The 19543-nt window shown below is 45.2% G+C and overlaps 1 protein-coding gene across 11 annotated transcripts in view; it reads left to right on the plus strand.

Moving 5' to 3' along the window:
• The window catches only part of AKAP13 (A-kinase anchoring protein 13), a 1375395-nt gene that overhangs the window by 382329 nt on the left and 973523 nt on the right, over positions 1-19543 (plus strand). For all 11 annotated transcript variants that reach the window (XM_086958098.1, XM_086958099.1, XM_086958104.1 and 8 more), the window contains exon 7: positions 5503-5695. In XM_086958098.1, the coding sequence (XP_086814224.1) occupies positions 5503-5695 (193 nt within the window). The remainder of the gene's footprint in view (positions 1-5502; positions 5696-19543) is intronic.

Here is a 19543-nt window from a genome sequence, read left to right on the forward strand (position 1 = left end):
TGCAAAGCATTATGGGGTAGTTCTCTGTGGTGCCTTGAGTTGTATAGCAACGGCTCTCCCTCTGTGCCGGAAATATGTTTTTCTATGTTTTATTTCCCTGTTTTGCTACGGCTTCACGCCTCAGTTTCATTTTTCTTTGGGGGTGTTTAAACAATATTAAAGCAAAAAGGGATCGCAGATCAAGCGATTTGCCCAGAACCAAAGGATGTTGAACTGATGCCGCGGCTCGCACCAGGTTCCTGTGCTCCAAAGTCTGCAACACTGGCTGTTAGGCCACATCCTTCCCCCTATAAAATGTATAAAGTGCAAATCCTGGGAAATGTAATGAAAAGAGCAGAAGTAAAAAAAGAGAGCCTGCCATGATGTATATGTTGCTGCAGTGTTTCCTTGTTTGTCCATCGATGAGTGCTGCTGAATCATGTCTTGTTTCATTAGTCAAGCCGTGGGGAAGAGATAACCGCTCCTGAATGATGCTACCCAATATACTTTTCTCATGGAGCTTTGTTTGCTGGGGTTTCTGCCGAGAAGGGGAGCCAATATAACCACCCCAGTTTTGAATATCGTAGTATTGAAGCACAGATGTCGTATCATACCATCTGCAACATGCTGTACAGTGTCGGCGTTATAATTGAATTGTTTTGCTTTGTGCAAATTTCCATAATAAGTTTCACTCTGTAAGCGCGGCGTTCCAGAAATATTTAGAATTAGCCGAGTCTTGAGGATATGAGCAGCCCCGCACGCACTGCAAGTGAAAGGGAGACTGCGAAAGCAGGCCGGGTGGTGCACAAGTGAAGCACGGCCGCATGTGGAGTGGAGGTCTTGAATGTAAACAAATAGGCTAAACAAAGCAGACAAAGTGAAGCGCTCTGTAAAGAATTAACCAATGCTTCGGATGTTTAATGAGATGCAGTGACGAAGCTGCCCACTTAAATATAAAGCACGGCATTCTGTGCTGCTACAATTAGAATTAAACATAAAGCGCTGCATGGCGCGCTGCAACAATTATAACACGACCACACACAACTTGGCACCTTGTACACAATACCATTCTGCACTTTAAAAAAGAGTGCCCCCAACCGGCAAAAAAGCAATAAAAGCGTAAAGAAATTATACTTAGTCTGCAGACTGTTCTTCTGATGGAAAAAAACGGAATTGACGCATTGGTTGCAGAACCGATTTGGAAGCAGCAATGAAAACGGACACTGGGCTCAGTGTGTATTGTAACCAGCATGCTGGATTACATAATAGTCAATACAACATATCTTGCAGACAGCGCATCTGCGCTGCCAGGCTCGGCCTAAAAACAATGTTGTGAGGGTGCAGTACCATAGGCTGTCGCTAGGTGTTCCTTGGGACCTCTTTTGGCCACATATGGACTAGGCAAAGGATATGGCTCAGCGGTTAGAACTGCTGACTAGGAAACTGGGGATCAGTGTTCGAGTCTGGTGTCGGATCAACCATGAGCACATGGATAGGTGAGCTATATAAATAAAAGTGATTAATTTAAAATAACATAAGAATTAAAAAGACGCTAAATAATACCCAAACGAGCAAAATAGAGGGCTCAGAGTGGTGATGGGGCCTTTGAGCAGTGTTGGGAGAGGCACAGGGATAAGAGACCAAATAAGTTTTATGGGAGAGGAGAGGGGAAGGCCTACGGCTATCAAATGAAATGACATTAGTACTATTGCACAACAGAACTGTTAATGAGCAAAGAGGCAGGCCAACTAAAAAACAGATATGATAACACAGGTAATTTAATGTACCTGTTTTAGGAGATGGATTTTTGTTTAGTGGCAGTTTAGATTCATCAATATAGGGTTAATGTGTCTGATGCAAAGATCTTGTATTAAGATGAGGGAACTGTATTTTATGTCAACACGGAATTGTGTTACTGCTTTTGTCACTGAGATCGTTTTCTCACTTTCATTTCATAGGTTACAATCCTAATATAGCACAGTGACCCATAAACTGTCATCAAAGAGCTGCATGCAAACTGCAAGGTATAGGTTAGAACTTTGTTTTCCCACAGTCTTACATTATTCTAATGTTGCAAAAGTGTTAGTTTGGGATGAAATACATAATTATTAGCAAAGCCAACCCCAACCACTGTGGAATATTTTAAAATCCTGAAATGTGTGCTTCTTTATAGTATACCAAATAGTCTTCAAATATGCTGCATACTTCCTATTGTCTGGTGTAATTTTTCTTAAAGACTGGTTTACAGCCGTATGATGCATTGTCTCTATATACAGCTAAGAGCAGGGTCTTACGTCTTTATAGTGCTGCATGTGATGCACTCTCCTCAATTACATCTGCATGCAACCATAACTCAAGTTTCCAAGGACAATGCCTGAGCAGCTCACCCAGTTCCGTTTTTTTACTTGCATTCTCGAACTTGTAATCTTATAAGTTAGCCCATTATATAATTGGGACTACAAGTCCCAGAATGCTAAGTAAATAGCTGGTCTCCATAAGCTGCTCATGCATGGGGTGGCTGTGCTCCCTCGTGGAGGCAAATTTGTTTGGTTTTACGCCCCACTGTCCTTGAATTTCACCAGCCACCTCTGGTTTTCACTGGTTAACTCATTCATGCCTTTCTTTTCAAGATACCAATACTGATAAACACTTCAACAATTACTTCACAGTGCCAAAGAAATGAATCAAAGGTACCTGACAATAATATTTTAATTCTCAAATTTATTTTTGGAATAAGTTTTATCTTTTTTTTTTTAGTCAGAGTGAAAAACGTTATCTGTTTCAGTCAAAATTAATAATAATATGCAGAAAACCTATACATGTAATCACAAAAAAGACACCATACTCTAATTTCAACTTCCATTAATACAACAAACATCCCATACACGCACCTTTATAACCTATACAATACTTAAGAAATACACACCAATCCCCAGCTGGTTAGACCACCCTATTTTGTTGTTGAAGGAAAACCAGGGGAGGGGGGGAGTGAACACACAGCCAAACAACGGTAGAAATTCGACTACAGTCTTTCTAATGCACAATAACCAATATAGGTCATGAAATCACAAAGTGGAAAAGAGCAAAAAAGCCAAAATGATTAATACAACACGTTTGTTTGACACAAAAAAACGCTAGGTCGACGCGTTTCAAACCCAATCGTTGAAAGGGTTCTCTTTCGGACCAAAATATCTTACTCTATCATACCAAAGCCTACTGTGCTCTAAGATTTCTAGCGAGCAAATATATGATGAGGTGTCAAGGTGATCCACTTTCCAATATGCAACCCGTTATATCTGCGGAGTCTTTAAATGTATTCAGAAGGCACAGCAATGGACGCTTATCTCCTTCAAACTCCAAATGGATATCATTTCTTTAACTTTAGAACAGGGAGGTAATCGTTAAGTCCACGGTTGGCATTAGTACTCCTCTGTGTACCGATTGCGAAAAGTAGATCCCGCTATATCTGGCGGTTCCTGTTCCGTTGCCGGGAACAGTCCTTCTTTCGTCTTTAATAGTCACACCCAATACGTCCTGTATACGTCCCGTATTGGGTGCGACTATTGACCCGCAGCATGAAGGGACTTTCCCGAGTTTCAAATTCATAATAATTGTGGCGTCATTCCACGAAGCAGGGAGCGCTAACCCCTCTCGTAGAATCTGATTAAAAAGCAATGTCAGTGTGAGGATAATCTTGTCACTCACTGATCGATAGATCTCTGCTGGGAGCCCTCGGGACCTGCAGCTTTCCCATTCTTACAGGACAATATGGCTTCCCTGAACTCTTGGGTGACTTCCCGGTGTAACTGTTGCTGCTGTTCAGGGTTCAAGGAGGGAAGAGCGAGAGATCCTCAAGCCAATTCCGGACACTAGAGTCCACCACCCTTTTGTCCTCGCAATAGATGTTTTGAAAGAAAGTCTGAAAAGCATTGCATATAACAAAATAAGGTTGTCTAACCAGCTGGGGACTGGTGTGGATTTCTGAAGTATTGTATGGGTTATAAATGTGCATGTATGGGATGTTTGTAGTATTAATGGAAGTTGAAATGAGAGTATGGTGTCTTTTTTGTGATTACATGTATAGGTTTTCTGCATATTATTATTAATTTTGACTGAAACAGATAACGTTTTTCACTCTTTGAAAGAAAAAAAGATAAAAAGAATTCCAAAAATAAATTTGAGAATTAAAATATTATTGTCCGGTACTTTTGATTCATTTCTTTGGCCCTGTGAAGTAATTGTTGAAGTGTTTATCAGTATTGACATTCTTGTTTGGTTTGTCTCATATGGGCTCAGCCTTACTGAGTAGAGCCACGACCCTTTGGTGTTTATTGATTTCTTTTCAAGATGGCACTAAGCTGCTTGATGCCCAAATTTGCTTTTAGTCTTTTTTTTTTTTTAATAAAGCTTGCCTTGCTTTGCTTGACTTTGTTGGTTAATTACAACAGTGAGGCAGTTCTAGTTTGTCAACATGTCTCCCTCACTATGATTAATCCCTTTCATGCCCCATGCTACAAAAGTAACTTTCAAGCGATTATTAGTAGACAGAAGCAAAAGTTGTTAAATAACTTTAGGAGTTGTACCTCCTCATGATAACAATAATTTTAACTTGTGATTGAGTTGGAGCTAGTTGATCCTTTATGACCAGTAATACTTACCTGCTGTGCAATTAGTATTGTATTATTAAAAGAGCTCCTTTCTTCCCCTGACTAGGCCCAAAGTGCTTTCAGTATACAGGTTCTCAGATTGCTATTAATTGTAGACCATAACTCCATGCATTCTCATCCTGGGCTCGTTTGTTCCTATGATAGATTTCGATTTGTGACAAAGCCAGAGCAGAAGATTATATATTGGACAGTTAATGCGAATAAATGTGCACAGTGCACACAAACTGTTGTACTTGTAAGGTTGCAACTATTTCTTGAAGTAATAGGTTTCCTCGCGCTGTACAACTTAACTTACTTGGTAGGATGAGAAATTGGTAACAACCGTCTCCATTAGACGTGCGATGGTGAGTGTAAACCTGCTCGAAACAACCGTTTCTCCATGTCTGTGAAGGGACGTGAGGTAATGCGGCAATACAGTTATGAAAGGAATGGGGCAGTCACCTATAAATGCCAAAACCATCAGTACATCATCTCTGTTTGCTTCTGTGCTTCTCCTGACGCATGCCTCGGTTCTTTAAAGAGCGCTGCAATCTGAAGGCTAGGTTCACTTCCTTATTACTCATAGTCCCACGTGGTCACCTTTACTTAACCGTCTATGCACAGAGGCGAATTTTCGAATCCAGGAGAACCTGTTGAAAGGGATTTGCATTTTTGTCTGTGGTTATTTTTGGCACATAATATTGTTTCTCTTAAGTTTGCCGTTTTGTGTCTCTAATCCTCGGCAGAAGGAGCCGCCTGTCCGATTGCTGTTTCTCCTTGCTGTCGTCTGATGAATCAGAGCGAAACAGGAGCATATGTTGCTAGACTGCATCATGTAAGCGGGGTTTACTTATTAACAGACTGAATTTTGTTTCAGTGAGAAAGCCAGTGAGCCGGAGTCCTGGAGCAGCGTGTCCCGTGTGATACACTCGGGGGATTTCTGTGTGAAACATCACCGTGACTTCAATGTCTATACGCTGACGGAAACGTTTCAAGAGGGCGGCCGCTCGAGCCTGGATTACAGCGTAGGGGAACTGAGAAAACACATAGAGAAGCACTCCCAGCAAACGGTAAGCGTCCTAGAAGTGTGTTGTGAGTGGGTGGGTGGGGACATCCGTCAGTCTCCGTGCTTGTATGGAATGTGTTTTTTTTCAAGTAGAGACTATTTGCAAGTTGTGTGCCTTCTCCCATATAACTTTTCAACGGCACTTTCGGAGCTATATTCGTGTTGGGTGCATGTAGAGGTCTCCGTTGAGGCTTGGATCCTCTCTGCAGCCTTCGTTGCAGCTGCCCATATGGAATTACTGTCACGTTGCACAGTGTAAACAAATGGCCATCGGAGTCAATCTCAATGTAAACCCTTGCTTCTCGTGGGGAGATGTATAGTACACCGAAAACACGGTCATAAGAATGACTATTGGCTAATGTTGTTTACCGATTTCAACACCTTTTTGCCTACCCGTAAGCCAAGACTACGGTAGCTGATTTCACTGGTGACGGACTGTTTTGATCGAATGTGAACAGCTAAAAGGAGGGCATCCCTCTTGAGATAATTCTGTAAGTAGTCCGTGCTTGCTTACATTAGTGTTAAGTACCTAAGTATCGCTTTTACTTACATAGTTAATTATTTACTTGTTTTGAGCTGGAGTTCACGAGCAGCAAACAGTCTCGGTAGTTGTGTTTGCAGAAGTTAGTGCGTGACAGTTCATTATGAGGATTATACTTCATCGCTAAAACTCCAATTCTTGTTATATATTTGTTGCTGTCAAAAAGAAGGTAAAATAGCTTTTTTTAATTTTTTTGTCTGAATTCGGCAAAGTTTTTTCCTGTTTGTTCCTGTGCTTCAACGAAAGGTTAGACCCATCGTTAAAAAGACAGTCAGTCATCTTTTAAGCATTCCCGCTGAAGAGCACCAGCATTTCCAAAGTTTGGAGCAAGTACGACTATGCTCAGCTCAAGTGCTGAATTAATATTTGTATCATGCTGTCAGAAGAACTCCTTTAAAAAGGTGAAAATAAATATTGTAAACTAGCGTTATTAAACAAAACGCCTTGGAAATTGGGCAATTATTGTTATTGTCCCTATCTCCCCCTTAACACTCTACAAATTGCTGATTATTATTCGAAAAGGTAACAGTCATGGTAAAAAATAGTTAAAATTATCAATTAAAAAATAAAATGAGTAAGAGTGTGGTTAACCTAGGCCCTGATAAAGTGCAGTAAAGATCCCACTATAAAATCACAGTAAAAAGATCGAACCACAGGCGGTTTTAAAAATCCTAATGTTGCTGGCATGATCTCGACTAGCGAGTTTAAAATGGAGGTAAAGCGGAACTTTAGGGCATACCATTTCACTTCTTAAGTTCGCGCCTTCTGATAATCCAAATTTTTCCAAGAAACTTAGCTACTGCGCAGGCAACAAATGTTCTTGAATCCATTTTAACCCTTTGCCTGCGGTCGGAATTACGCTCCTGTGCGGCACATTCCCATCGCGGGCGTGGTCGTGACGGCTCCCGGCCGTCATCAGCACACAAGCACTGTGTGCCATGACGGACGGGAGCCATCACCAGCATGCAAGGGGTTAAAATGTGCAGCGCTTCCTGGTGACATTGTTTTTCCCAGCAACCTACAAACGGGTGCCAACCATTTGCGTCTCGGGAAGTTATGCAATGGACAAGCAAAAAAAATATGTGCTATTGTCTCAGTAGACTTGGCACAACCAGGGCAATGTAGCTGCCCTGATAGGGGTCGTCGCCACTCAGCTGTAAAGTAGTTCACAGAAGTAATCTCAATCTTAATTGGATATAAAGCTTTCTGGCCTGAGGGATTGTACTGACCTCCAAAGATTGCACATGTGCAGTTTGGATTTTAAAGTTCATGAATTCAGTTGTGAGTCGACCACCATGACACTGTGTTGTGTTGGTCTGATCCACCCAGTTCCAATATTGAGATTTCTGCAGCCTTTTACTTGGTAAAGAACAGGGCTCGTTGGCGTTCCATGAACTCCCTAAACCTATCGTTGCGAGTAGGGATCTAACTTTGGTAAATCACCCCATTTTGTTAAAACAGTTGAGTTTGTAAACTTCATTGGCCGCAGCTGCATAATGTGAAAGCTCAGAGGCTTGTTTCAGGCACAAACAAAGCAGAGAGCGAAGTCGTGCCTTATGCATAATGGATTGCCTACCCATATCTTATCTCCGAGGAAGAAGTGGGTTGTTTTGGGGAAGAGAACAGAGGGATCTCAAACATTTGTTCTCAGTAATTAAGAGACCCTCTATGATCTCGAACCCCCAAAGTTCAGCACCATACGAAGCGGAGCCCACTACTTTATGGTTGTAAATCTGTAGTGGCACTGCTTCTGCTGAAGAGTCCACTTTTCAGTGTGGTGCTTTCAGGCGATATTCTCTGAGAGGGTCACACCTAGGTAGTCAAAAGTGACTACTCTCTCTCGAGGGGATCCCACCAAGAGTCATTTTACCTTTAAAGGAATTGTGGGGGTTCAGCAATAAGATTTTTGTTTTCGATGTGTTGACCTCCTGGCCTCTCGACCCACAGAAAGAATCAAAGAGATCTAACAGCAGTTCGAGGCCACTGGGGGTCTTAGAGACCAACAGCGTTTCATCCGCAAATAGCAGAGTTGTTACTTTGACCTTGCCCAATGAGGGGGCATCAGCTGGAACTTCTGCTAAGTGGTTGACCACTCCGTTGAGCGAAAACAAGGTTGGTCCCAACATGCAACCTTGTCTAACCCCTTTATTGACTCTGATCGGATCTGTCAGCTGCCCTTGCACTCCCCAGCGAACCCTTGCAAAGTTATCCTCGTGAAGACAGATAACCAACGCAAGTAATGGTGATGGAAAACCCATCTCCTGCAGGACTTGTCATAGCTTGTGCCTGGGGTTGATATCAAGGGCCGACCTCAAGTCGATAAATGCTGTATAAAGAGCCTGTTTTCCAGGCCAGTAGTGAAAAACGAAAAAACCTGATCGATGGTGCTTTCTTTCTTTCTGAACCCTGCTGGAATGGAGATAACATGTTAGTTTCCTCCATCCATTTGGTGATCTTCGAGAGAAGGGCATGGGATAAGACCTTTTGGGCACCATCGATCAGGCTAATGGGCCTATAGTTGGATGGAAGTGAGTGATTACCCTTTTTAAATACGGGGATGGCCTCTGCTTCTTCCACGAGGGTGGAATTGCAGCCCCGGCTGCAATACCATTAGCACGTGCCCATATGTACTTTGACCAGATAACTGTGTCGGAAAGGAAGATGTCCCATGGAATGCCGTCAGGCACTGAAGCCTTGTTCCTCATCACCAAGTGTATGCTATGTGATATTTCCTCTAGGGTAAAAAGGTGAGGGGTTTGGACGGGAGTTGGAATGGGAGTCAAGCCTTCAAAACCTAAAGTTTCTATACCAGTGTAAACTGCAGAGAACTGTTCATGCCAGGTGGAGGTGTCAATGTTTTTAGTAGGAGGCCTTGGTATATCAATGTCTTCCCATGTTACCAAAAGCCAAAATTGCTACAAATCCGGCAGGCATCCTTGAGCAGGCATCTTTTTTGGCTTTGGCCTGGGCAATCTTGTAGGATCTCCTCACTACTTTCAGATGTGCTGCATTGTTGGCTCGAATAGCCATGGCCAGTTGTAATCTTAGTTTTCTCCAGTCCTGGTTAAACCAGGAGCAATGAAGACTGGCTAGTTTCGAGTTACTCAGTGCTCTGAAAGGGACGCCAAAAAATTTAGCTAACTGTTTTACCCCTTCGATGCTCATGACGGGCTCAGCTCGTCATGCAGCACAGTGATCCTGTGCTCATTACGAGCTGAGCTCGTCATGACCACATCTGTTTTTATTGCTGTTCAGCGCAGCAGAGGAATAGGTGCAGCATCGATGTGGTTAAAAAAGCAGGTGTGGCATGACGTACTCTCTGTGAAACAGTTGTGCTGCTCCAGCATGCTAAATAGCTAAGTGGTGTTCTCTGGCAGTTTGTCTTTCATTGCCTCTAGTTTTGAGGTGTCACTGGCTACGCATGCCCTCTTTAGTCGTCTGTTATTATTAGTCAAGACTAACTCCTTGGTGGTAAGTCGTATATGCAGGTGGCCAAAGTTTGTGTCCCACAAGGGTGGCATGTCAAGCTTGAGAGGGTTGTGGTCACTGTCGATAGTTGATCCACCTACCATATCCAGCACCCCATGCCACAATCTAACATCTAGGAGGATGTAATCGATGTGGCTCATGTTGGTGGTTCTGTTAAAAGTGGTAGCCCCCTTCTTAGTCCGTCATTAGCAGCTCTTAACCCATATTCAAGGGTCACAGCATATAGCTGTAGGGCTGTGCGGGTCCATTTTTTAATTGGTGGCAAATCTAAAGAAGGAACAAGCCACATCTCATCCACCTAATCGCTGTCAGTTATGCCATGGGAATCCATGGGTACAAAGGTGGTATTGGAGTTTGCTGTTACTATTGCCAGTGACTTAAGGTCCCGCTCAGCTAGGCAATTTTCCAGATCCAGGATGATGGCAGAACTACAACTCCCCTTGGTGCCCCGGGCATAGACATTAAAGAGATCAAGTCCCGTACGATTCTTGCCACTGATGTGAATGGTTAGAATGTCGGAACTTTCGATCTTAAGTTCCCGGGTAATACATTGAGGATTTATTTTTACTCAGATCAGCAGCCCCCCTGCTGGTCGTCCTGATCTACTGGCGCCTGCTGGACAGCAAAAGTTGACATAGCCAGGAATAAAGACAGGAGTAGGAGACCAGGTTTCCTATAGACAACAAATATCTAATTGTTCAATATAATGGGACCAATCTAGTAGAGCCAGCTTGGGCCTCACTCCTTCAACGTTCCATGATAGTATACGAAAACTATAAGATATCCCCCGTGTACTAAGTGGGGAAAATAGATTGTGTTCGATCTGTAGCCTGGTACTTGGTCTACAATGTTGTCAAGCCGTGTTGGAACCTCCTCACTTACTGTAACAATTGTAAGCTGTTGAAAAACGTGCAGTCCGAGGTACCAGGCTTTAGATGTGATAGTGTTGGATCTATACAGTGGCTCGGGTTAGATCCCAGCTGCTCAACCTTTCTAGTGCAAGGGGCTGATGAAGAAGGTAGATTGGTTTGACTTGCTAGTCAATCATTACCGGCTAAAGATGAATCAGAGCCTAAAAGGATTCCTTCTCTAGTGGTTGTAAACTGCTGTGGGTTGCTAAAGGGATTGTATTTAAGTCTGATACCCATATGGGTGGGTAAACATGATCTTGCCTCCAAGGCTAAAAGGTTATGGGCTAGGTTCGCATCCCTAAGATGTAGTACTACAGAATCCATCAGAGAATTGTGATGTGATCATCTCTTTGTCCATAAGATATCCTCACTATTGATGGATCTACATCCCATCACCAGTGTATAAATTTGTTTATCACAGAATCTTTGCCCTCGTGTTTCACATGTAGAGTAGCTTTAGGTACATTTATCAAGTAGATGGGCCTAACACTACTTTGGGTCTGATCATTCCTATAACTTGGTTGGCAACCACTACCTTCTTTTGTGCGGTCTCTGCTTTGCATTACGTTACATCTACCTTTGACAGTCAATGTTGTGGGGGAATGGTGGGAATGGACATTAAAGGCACTATATTAGTCAGTATGTTCAATGGTTCCTATGTAGCTCCCTTTGAGTGTGCTGGGCCGCATTCTTCCGGGAAGCCTATATCAATCAAAAGTTTGACTTGAGCATTAAGTGCTAAAATTAATGTTTTTAGTGAGGTTATTTCTGCCCTTAGATCTAAAATAATCCTTGCAGTATCCTAACTCTGCGAAATTGTCTCCCCAGGGAGGCTCCCAACCCTTTGTGCACAAAGTCTGTTTTGGAGGGTTCTGTGGACACCCTTGGCAACAGAAGATCTGTCTCTAACACCTGAACTTCCCTGTGTTGGGCTGGTCTTGAAGCAGTAGAAACCGGTTAGATAAGACAATGTTGGTGGAACTGTCAATTTCAGTGTTTATCAGGGTTCTTTCTACATCCACAGTGGGGGGTGGGAGTGGAGATGCCTCCAAAGTCCCATTGCTATCTGTAGAATATGTAGCGGTGTCTGTGCGAGGGGGCAACGTTTTTCTACGCCTCGTTTCGGTAAACATTGTGGGAATCTGTTTTGTGAGGTTAGGAGTGGGACAATAGGGGTGGGAAGGCCCCTCAGATGGTTGTGAATTGGCAGAAATGGATGTGCAGGTCTCAGGAGTTAGAATTTCCCGGCATTCCACTATTAGATCGTCAATGCGATCAAGTACACAGTATTAGTTGTAGTCTCAGATCCGCCCCCTCCCTGACAATTGGACAATTTTCTTTTCCCCATTACGATGGTCAAAAAGTTGTAGTGTAGATAGGTAGTGGTTGATAATGACTACAATGGTGTGTATAGGTAATATGTCACATTCCAGATCAATGAATACCTATAGGTATCGGACGACTGCTGCTACCACACAAGATTTTAACAGGCAAGTGCAGTCCCCAAAGCAATACCCAAAAAGCCCCTTTCTTAATGCTGTAAGGGCTGGTAGTAGCCATTCAGGAAGGAGCTTTTCACCAGAGGAGGTGAATGAAAACCAAAGCGTCAGGCTGCATGAGTTGCAGGTATTAAAACTTAAAACTCAAGCAGAGGAGAGCAGGAACACTCTCGCGTTGGAGGAGAAACGGATTCTCATCGCTCATGAGTTAAGCATGAGGGAACTGGACATTAAGGGAAGACAAGCAGAGTCCAGTGTGATTGGTGGCAGTGCACCACCAGTGCCAGGAGGGAAGGTGTACATTCCCAAGGATTTAGTGCGAGATTACCAGAGGGGTGATGACATTTGAGTGGTTCACGGCATATGAGATCGCACTGAGGATGAATGAGGGTACCTGAGAAGCATTGGAGAGGCGGGCCTATGGAAACACTTCGAGGCTTCAGGAAGGGACGTTCTAACACCCTTAGAGAAGGCGGGAACCCTGACATACGCCAACATGAGGGAGGCTTTATGCCTCCGGTATGGGCTCACTCCTGAACAATACCTGCAGAAGTTCCGGGCCTCCAAGAATCTAGAATCCTGTATTTGGGTAGAATGTGTGAATGACTACACCCGGGCACTCTATTGTTGGACGCTGGGCAGCAAGGTCAATGATTTTAAGGGCCTATGCAATTTAATCAGTTAGAAGCACTTGAATAGTCTGTGCGTTCCAGAGGCGCACCAGAATCTATTGAATAGTAAGTTGACTGATCCAGTAAGCTTGCTGAGGAGGCTGACCACTGGACTAGTACTCTGGTCCACAAGGGGATTGGAAGTACCACTGACAAGAGTGCACAGGGTCCCCCGCCGAAGGTGGGGGAGGACAATGGTCCTCAGCCCTTGGAATGGGAGGAGCAAGCAATTATGACCATGGTTTCCTTGGGAGACGAGATGGTCCAGGAAATGTCTCTGCCTGAGAACACAAAAAATACAGGCAGTGTGTGACCATCAGTGGACGGAGGATGGAGGCTCTGAGGGACACCAGTGCCAGTTTGAAATCTGTTCGGTGTCACTGGGTGTCTGAGGAGAAAGTAATTCCCGATGTTCTTCACCCTGAAATCTCAACAAGAGGAAGGTACCCCTATACGATAGAGAGGGAGGAGGTGATCAGCACCAACAAAAGTATAAACCCTGTAGTGAACAAAAGGCCTTTAGGCACAGGGATATATATAATTACCCAAGACCAATAAACATCTCCGCTATTTAAACATTAATGAACATTCATTTAATCGGTATTGACAGGAATCACAGTATTCTACAAATCACATCCAAAGTTATAAAAGAAGGGTCAATTTTATTCGGATCAATACCTCCCTATGGGTTACACTCTAAAAAACAATGGTTTCATCTGCAATCAATTAAAAACAAATATGCATAGACAATACAATATAATCACAATTAAAAATTAATTAAAAAACAGTCGACGCGGCGTTTCGGTGTACATTAGTCTTTTCCACCTTCATCAGGACAAAATATAATTTGTGTTCTTATGTGGTTCTTTTAGGAATATGATTCATCAATTTCATAATTCCAGGATTAAACCATTTCTCCTCCGGCTCTATTATGCAAAGCCTATTAGTTATTATTCCTGTTTTCAACTCTTCACGGTATCGATTAGACACTGCATGTTGGAGCCACCGTTAAGTTCAACTTGTGTTTTCATGTGTAGCACTCACGTGTATCAATTCGGACAGCCCTTACTCAATGGCATGGGTGCCTTCTTTTCGTTGATCGTCGTTTACAGCTTCAATTCAGGTAAATTACCGAATTCTGATATGATTAAAGCGGCCTCCCTGCTCCAACATGCGTCAACGGAAGTTCTTCACCCTGTAATGTCCGCAGACAATTCAGTGCGTCTCTGCAAGGTGGCACTGGTCCCCTTTGAATCGGGAGCGGTGTCAGGTTCCTTAAGGGTAGTGGTAAGTCAGTCAATGCCTGTAGACTGTCTGCTTGGGAATGACCTGGAGAGTTCCCCCTGGAAGGAGGTGGAGCACCAGGCACATTTGGAGATGTTGGTTCTACTTGAGTGGGCTTGTGTGACCACTCGGTCTATGGTAGCCAGTAAAGGTATTCAAGAGAACCTGTAGCCTGAAACAGTGGCCCAGGTGCCTGCCAGTAAGAGAAGCGGCACGGGCATGGTAAACCGCCCCTACGGTACCCATGGTCCAGGAAGAGGCACCATTTGAGGGGGTTTCCCTGGAGCCTAGGGGGGAACAAGTGGCTGAACTAGGAGACCTACCTGTGCTGACTGAATGGCAGCAGGATGGGGGGGGGCCTCCAGGGAGGAATTCTGTGAGAAGCAGAAGAAGTGCCCTTCTCTTGTGGGTTTGTGGCAGCAGGCAGCTAACCAGGCAGTGGGTGATCAGTCGGAATCACACTTGATTTACTGGGAAAACAATCTCCTGGATAGTGAGCCAAGGGTGGCTGAGTCGGAGTCAGCCAGGGCACTGGTGCTGCTCCAGCGCTATAGAGCCTTCCTATTAGGGTTGGATCATGATGTACCTTTAGCTTGACATTTGGGGCCGGAAAAGAACTTAGAGCGGCTTGTCACCCACTTCTACTGGCCCCAGATGCTCAAGAGTTCTGATTCTTATTGCAGGACCTGTCAGACTTGTCAGGCGAGCGGTAAGAGTGGAAGGAGGCGAAAGGCTCCCCTCCAACCATTCCCTGTGGTCAGCACTCCCTTTGAGAGGGTGGGCATTGACATTGTGGGGCCTCCGGATCCCAAGACGGCCATGGGCAACAGGTACATCCTGGTCTTGGTGGACAATACCACCCGGAAGCCATCCCTCTCTGGACGGTGGCCTCCCCGTGGTGAGACGTGCACTCATGGGGATTTTCTCTCGTGTGGGGTTCCCCAGAGAGGTGGGGTCCGATAGGGGTGCTAATTTCATATCCCGGTATATGAAATCCCTGTGGAAGGAGTGTGGTACAACGTATAAGTTCATCACTTCTTACCACCCTAGGGCAATGGTTTGATTGAGAGGTTTAACCGGGCAATGGTTTGATTGAGAGGTTTAACCGGACCTTGAAGGGCATGATTATGGGTCGGGAAGAACCCATGAGGTGTAAGTGCCACATCCTCTTGTCATGCCTACTGTTTGCCTAAAGGGAGGTGCCACAGAAGTCATTGGGGTTCAGTCCCTTTAAGCTCCTTCATGTGCAACCGGTCAGAGGACCCTTGAGTTCGGTGAAGGAGGGCTGGGAGAAGGCTCCAAGTAAACCTCCCCAGGATGTATACAGCTACATGCTGGCCTTCAGGAACCAAACTAGGCGTTTCAGGCAGCTCGCTCAGGCGAACCTGGAAGCTTGCCAGGAGGATATGAAAAGGTGGTACTAACAAAATGCCACTCTCGTTGAGTTTCCACCTGGGCAGAAAGTGTGGGTGATGGCACCATTGGAGCCTTGCGCTCTCTAGGACAAGTAGACTGGGCCATATGAGGTGGTGGAGCACAGGAGGGAAGTAACTTACCTGGTGGACTATGGTCTCCTAGAGAGTTCTCCTTGTGAACCGCCTCAAACCGCACTTTGAGTGGTCTCAGGTAACCATGCTCTTGGCTACAGATGACGGGGTGGAAGAGGAGTGTGAACACCTTTCTGACCTCCTGTCAGCCAAGGAGAAGGATGGGTCAATGGATGGGGTGTACCTCTCGCCTACCCTGATCCCAGAACAGCGGATGGACTGTCACCAGGTATTGGGTTAGTTCGCCTCCCTGTTCTCCCTGATCCTAGGAGTCACTAAGTGGTGCGTCCCTGAGGTGGACACTGGAGCCAGCCCGCCTGTAAAACAAAATTTGTGCAGGGTAGCTGATAAAGTGAGGGCTCCATCAAGGAGGAGGTTTGCAAGATACTGGCGCTAGGAGTGATTGAGCCATCCAGCAGCCCCTGGGCCATTCCAGTAGTCCTTGTGCCAAAAGCTGCTGTGCCGGGTGCCACTCCTGAACTTCGGTTCTGCGTGGATTACTGTGGATCAGTGCGGTCACTAAGACTGACGCGCACCCCATCCCCGAGCTGATGAGCTCGTGGATCGACTGGGGGCTGCCCGGTACCTCAGTACATTTGATTTAATATCGGGGTACTGGCAGATTGCCTTAACCGAGGGGGCCAAGGAGAGGTCGGCGTTTTCAACACCCATGGGGCACTACCAGTTCAGGGTTATGCCCTTTGGGTTGAAGAACGCCCCTGCCACCTTCCAGAGACTGGTTACCCAGGTGCTGAGTGGGCTGAAGGAATTCAGCGCTACTTACCTGGACGACATTGCAGTGTTCAGCTCCAGTTGGGAGGAACACTTGCGGCACCTCTGTGAAGTATTGGAAGGCCTTGCAGAGTGCAGGTCTAACTATCAAGGCCAGTAATTGCCAGATAGGACAGGGTTCCGTGGTGTACTTGGGACACCTGGTGGGAAGCGACCAGGTAGCTCCCTTACAGGGAAAGATTAATACCATTCTGGCATGGGAACCCCCCCAAGACCCAGACAGGACAGGAATGAGGGTCTTTTTATGACTCCCTGGGTATTATAGAGGGTTCCTGAAGGGGTATGGCACCCTCGTTTCCCCCCATTAACTGAAATGATGTCCAAGAAACAGCCCAAGAAGGTGGTCTGGACTGATGCCTGCCAGACCGCCTTGATGCCCTGAAGACTGCCATGTGCACTGCATCCGTGTTACGGGCAACAGATTTCTCCAGAGAGTTTGAAGTGCAAACAGACGCTTCAGAGCATGGGGTGGGAGCAGTGCTCTCACAATTGAACAACAAGGGCTTGGACCAACGGTAGCTTTCATTAGCAGAAGGCTACTTCCCAGGGAAGAGAGGTGGAGTGCAATTGAAAGGGAAGTTTTTGCTGTGATCTGGGCGCTGAAGAAGCTGAGGCCCTACTTGTTTGGGACCCACTTCTTAGTTCAGACCGACCACAGGCCCCTTTGATGGTTGATGCAAATGAGGGGTGAGAACCCAAAGCTGTTGAGGTGGTCCATCTCCCTACAGGGGATGGACTTCACAGTGGAACACCGTCCAGGAACCGAACACGCCAATGCTGATGGTCTGTCCAGATTTTTCTGCCTTGGTGATGAGAACTCCCATGAGGGTGGTTAGTTCCCCCCACTTTTTGGCTGGAGGGGGCGTCTGTTAGACCTTGCATTTCCTGGTGTGATTACCCCTGCCTTTTTGCCTCTGCCACCTTTGCAATTTAGATGCTTCTGGTACTTTGCCACTGTTGATCAGAGGCAAAGTACAGGAGTACACTATGTAAACTGGAATGGTGATTGTTTGGCCATGATTGGTATGTTGTCTTACTAGTAAAAGTTCCTAGTGATGTGCACTGTGTGTATAAGGGCTAGTAATGCAAGGGTGCGTAGAGAAGGGAACACAGGTCTTTAGTGTAGGGCCTGCACGCAGAATGCTAAGTTAGCATGTAGTCCTGACTAGTGCAAACACTTGTCATGCCTGACTTTCCCTTTTACATACACATGCCGGACCCCTGTGATAGGTACCAGGTAACCCCTGGGCAGGGTGTAGTGTATGTAAAAGGCAAAACATTAACTGTGTGTGTGTTATGTTCTGACAGTGAAAAACTCTCCATTTCGTTTTTAGGTCTCGCCTAGCGATGCAGCGCATGCGCTGCTCACTAGGTGAGAACTATTGCAGTCGATTTCTTTTCAGAAGAGGGACAGGAGATGTTCACGCGCCCAGACAGGAGATGTGCATGCGTATGGTGTGAGGGCACAGCGCGCTTAGGTCACCTCTTTCCATTTACCAGCTTGTGAATAGACAGTATTCCATTAGTCGCTGCTTGCCATACTAAACTGTTTCTGCTGTCAGCAAGTCACCTGTCTGCATCCTTCAGGGCTACAGCTGAGCGCTATTCCTGTCCGTCTTTTCCCGTCTGTTGCCGGTGCAAATACATTCCTCCCTACTGAATGTGGACAGACCCTTGGCGAAGCTCTGTGGGTGGCATTTTATTGGCAGGCCCGGGTCACTGATGACCGCAGAGTATTTCCTTAGTAGAAAAGAAAACTTGGTCCTGTTTCAAAAACGAAGAGAACACAAGAGGCTGCATGCTGTGGAAATTAATGACTAAATTGCCAAGAAGCTGCTTTGTCTGCTTGTGGTCAAGATAAATAGCAAACCAGCTGTGTGATCTGCGCATATTACAAACTGAGCTTCTATATGTTGCACTGAAGGCCTATGAATTGGTGTGGGGTTGAAGGGATTAGGGGTGGGGGGAATGAGTAGGGTGAATCACTATACTTATATGCAAAGCAGATGCATTTGTGTCTCATCCACTCATATGGCCTGAACAATAGTCGGCCCAGCAGGAGAGTTACTTCCCTACTATTCAACTTATTGGCATACGAAACATTCATAAAAGCACCAAATACCACTTATGGTTGGCTAAAAAGCAACCTTTTTTTGCATGCAGCACAATTACAACACAGACCCAGATATAACTAACATTTAAAAAGCTTCTGGCAGGTGTCTGTGAAGGCCATGAACCCCCTCCTCCAGGGATTGTAAACACGTTGAGCTCAAAGACCTCATAAATCAGGTCTTCGATCTGGGAAGCTCATTCCTTAGCTGCCCTCTAGGCAGGGACAGGAAGGCAGGATTACGGTTACAGCACAAGACAAGCATTTGCAATGCATTTGGTTTCACATTTGCTTGAGTTTAAGCTATTAGCTTAAACGACTCCTTTTATTTATGTTTTAAAAACAAAAATAAAAGGCATTGCCATTTGCAATGTTAATAGCTCAAACTCGTGTCAGTGCGAGACCTATTGCATTGCAAATGCTTGTTCACTGCTGAAAGGCCATTCTGCCCCTTGGACAGGATGGGGGAGGCTGGGTGTTGTTTGTTATCCTAGTTTCCTGTCAATTTATAATGGAGAGGTGAAGTTTGGTATGTATGGACTCACAGCGTCATACTGCATCTTTCTGTGAAGGTGGTTTTGTCACTCTGACCACATTTGTAGAGCAAATAGTGTGTGTAGTGTGACACTCTAGTTACAAAATCAGATACTTATCCGGAACAGAACGAATAGGAGTAGCCCGCATTTTCTTCAGTATTGGACCGTGTCCGATCTCTGGTCCCGTGCTTCATACAGGAGTGGATACGGTCCTTGCATTGCCATTTATATATAGTGTGTTACGGGCTACATTTAAGAAACTTGCACTAGAACTATAAGGTACTCAGAGTTTTACATACCGGAGTCTCTATTTGCTATTAATTTTGGCCATTAAAACCACACCAGTGATTGTACTCAAGCGCTATGCTTGTGCTTGTTGCTTCGTGACCCTTGGTTTCTTTAAAACCTGATCTCCTGGTCAAAGGGCCCAGCCGGGTCGGAATTATCACCGGCTGCGCAACCTCAACAGACT

The sequence above is a fragment of the Lissotriton vulgaris genome, chromosome 2_1 (genome assembly GCF_964263255.1).
Source record: "Lissotriton vulgaris chromosome 2_1, aLisVul1.2, whole genome shotgun sequence".
NCBI classification, from domain to species: domain Eukaryota; kingdom Metazoa; phylum Chordata; class Amphibia; order Caudata; family Salamandridae; genus Lissotriton; species Lissotriton vulgaris.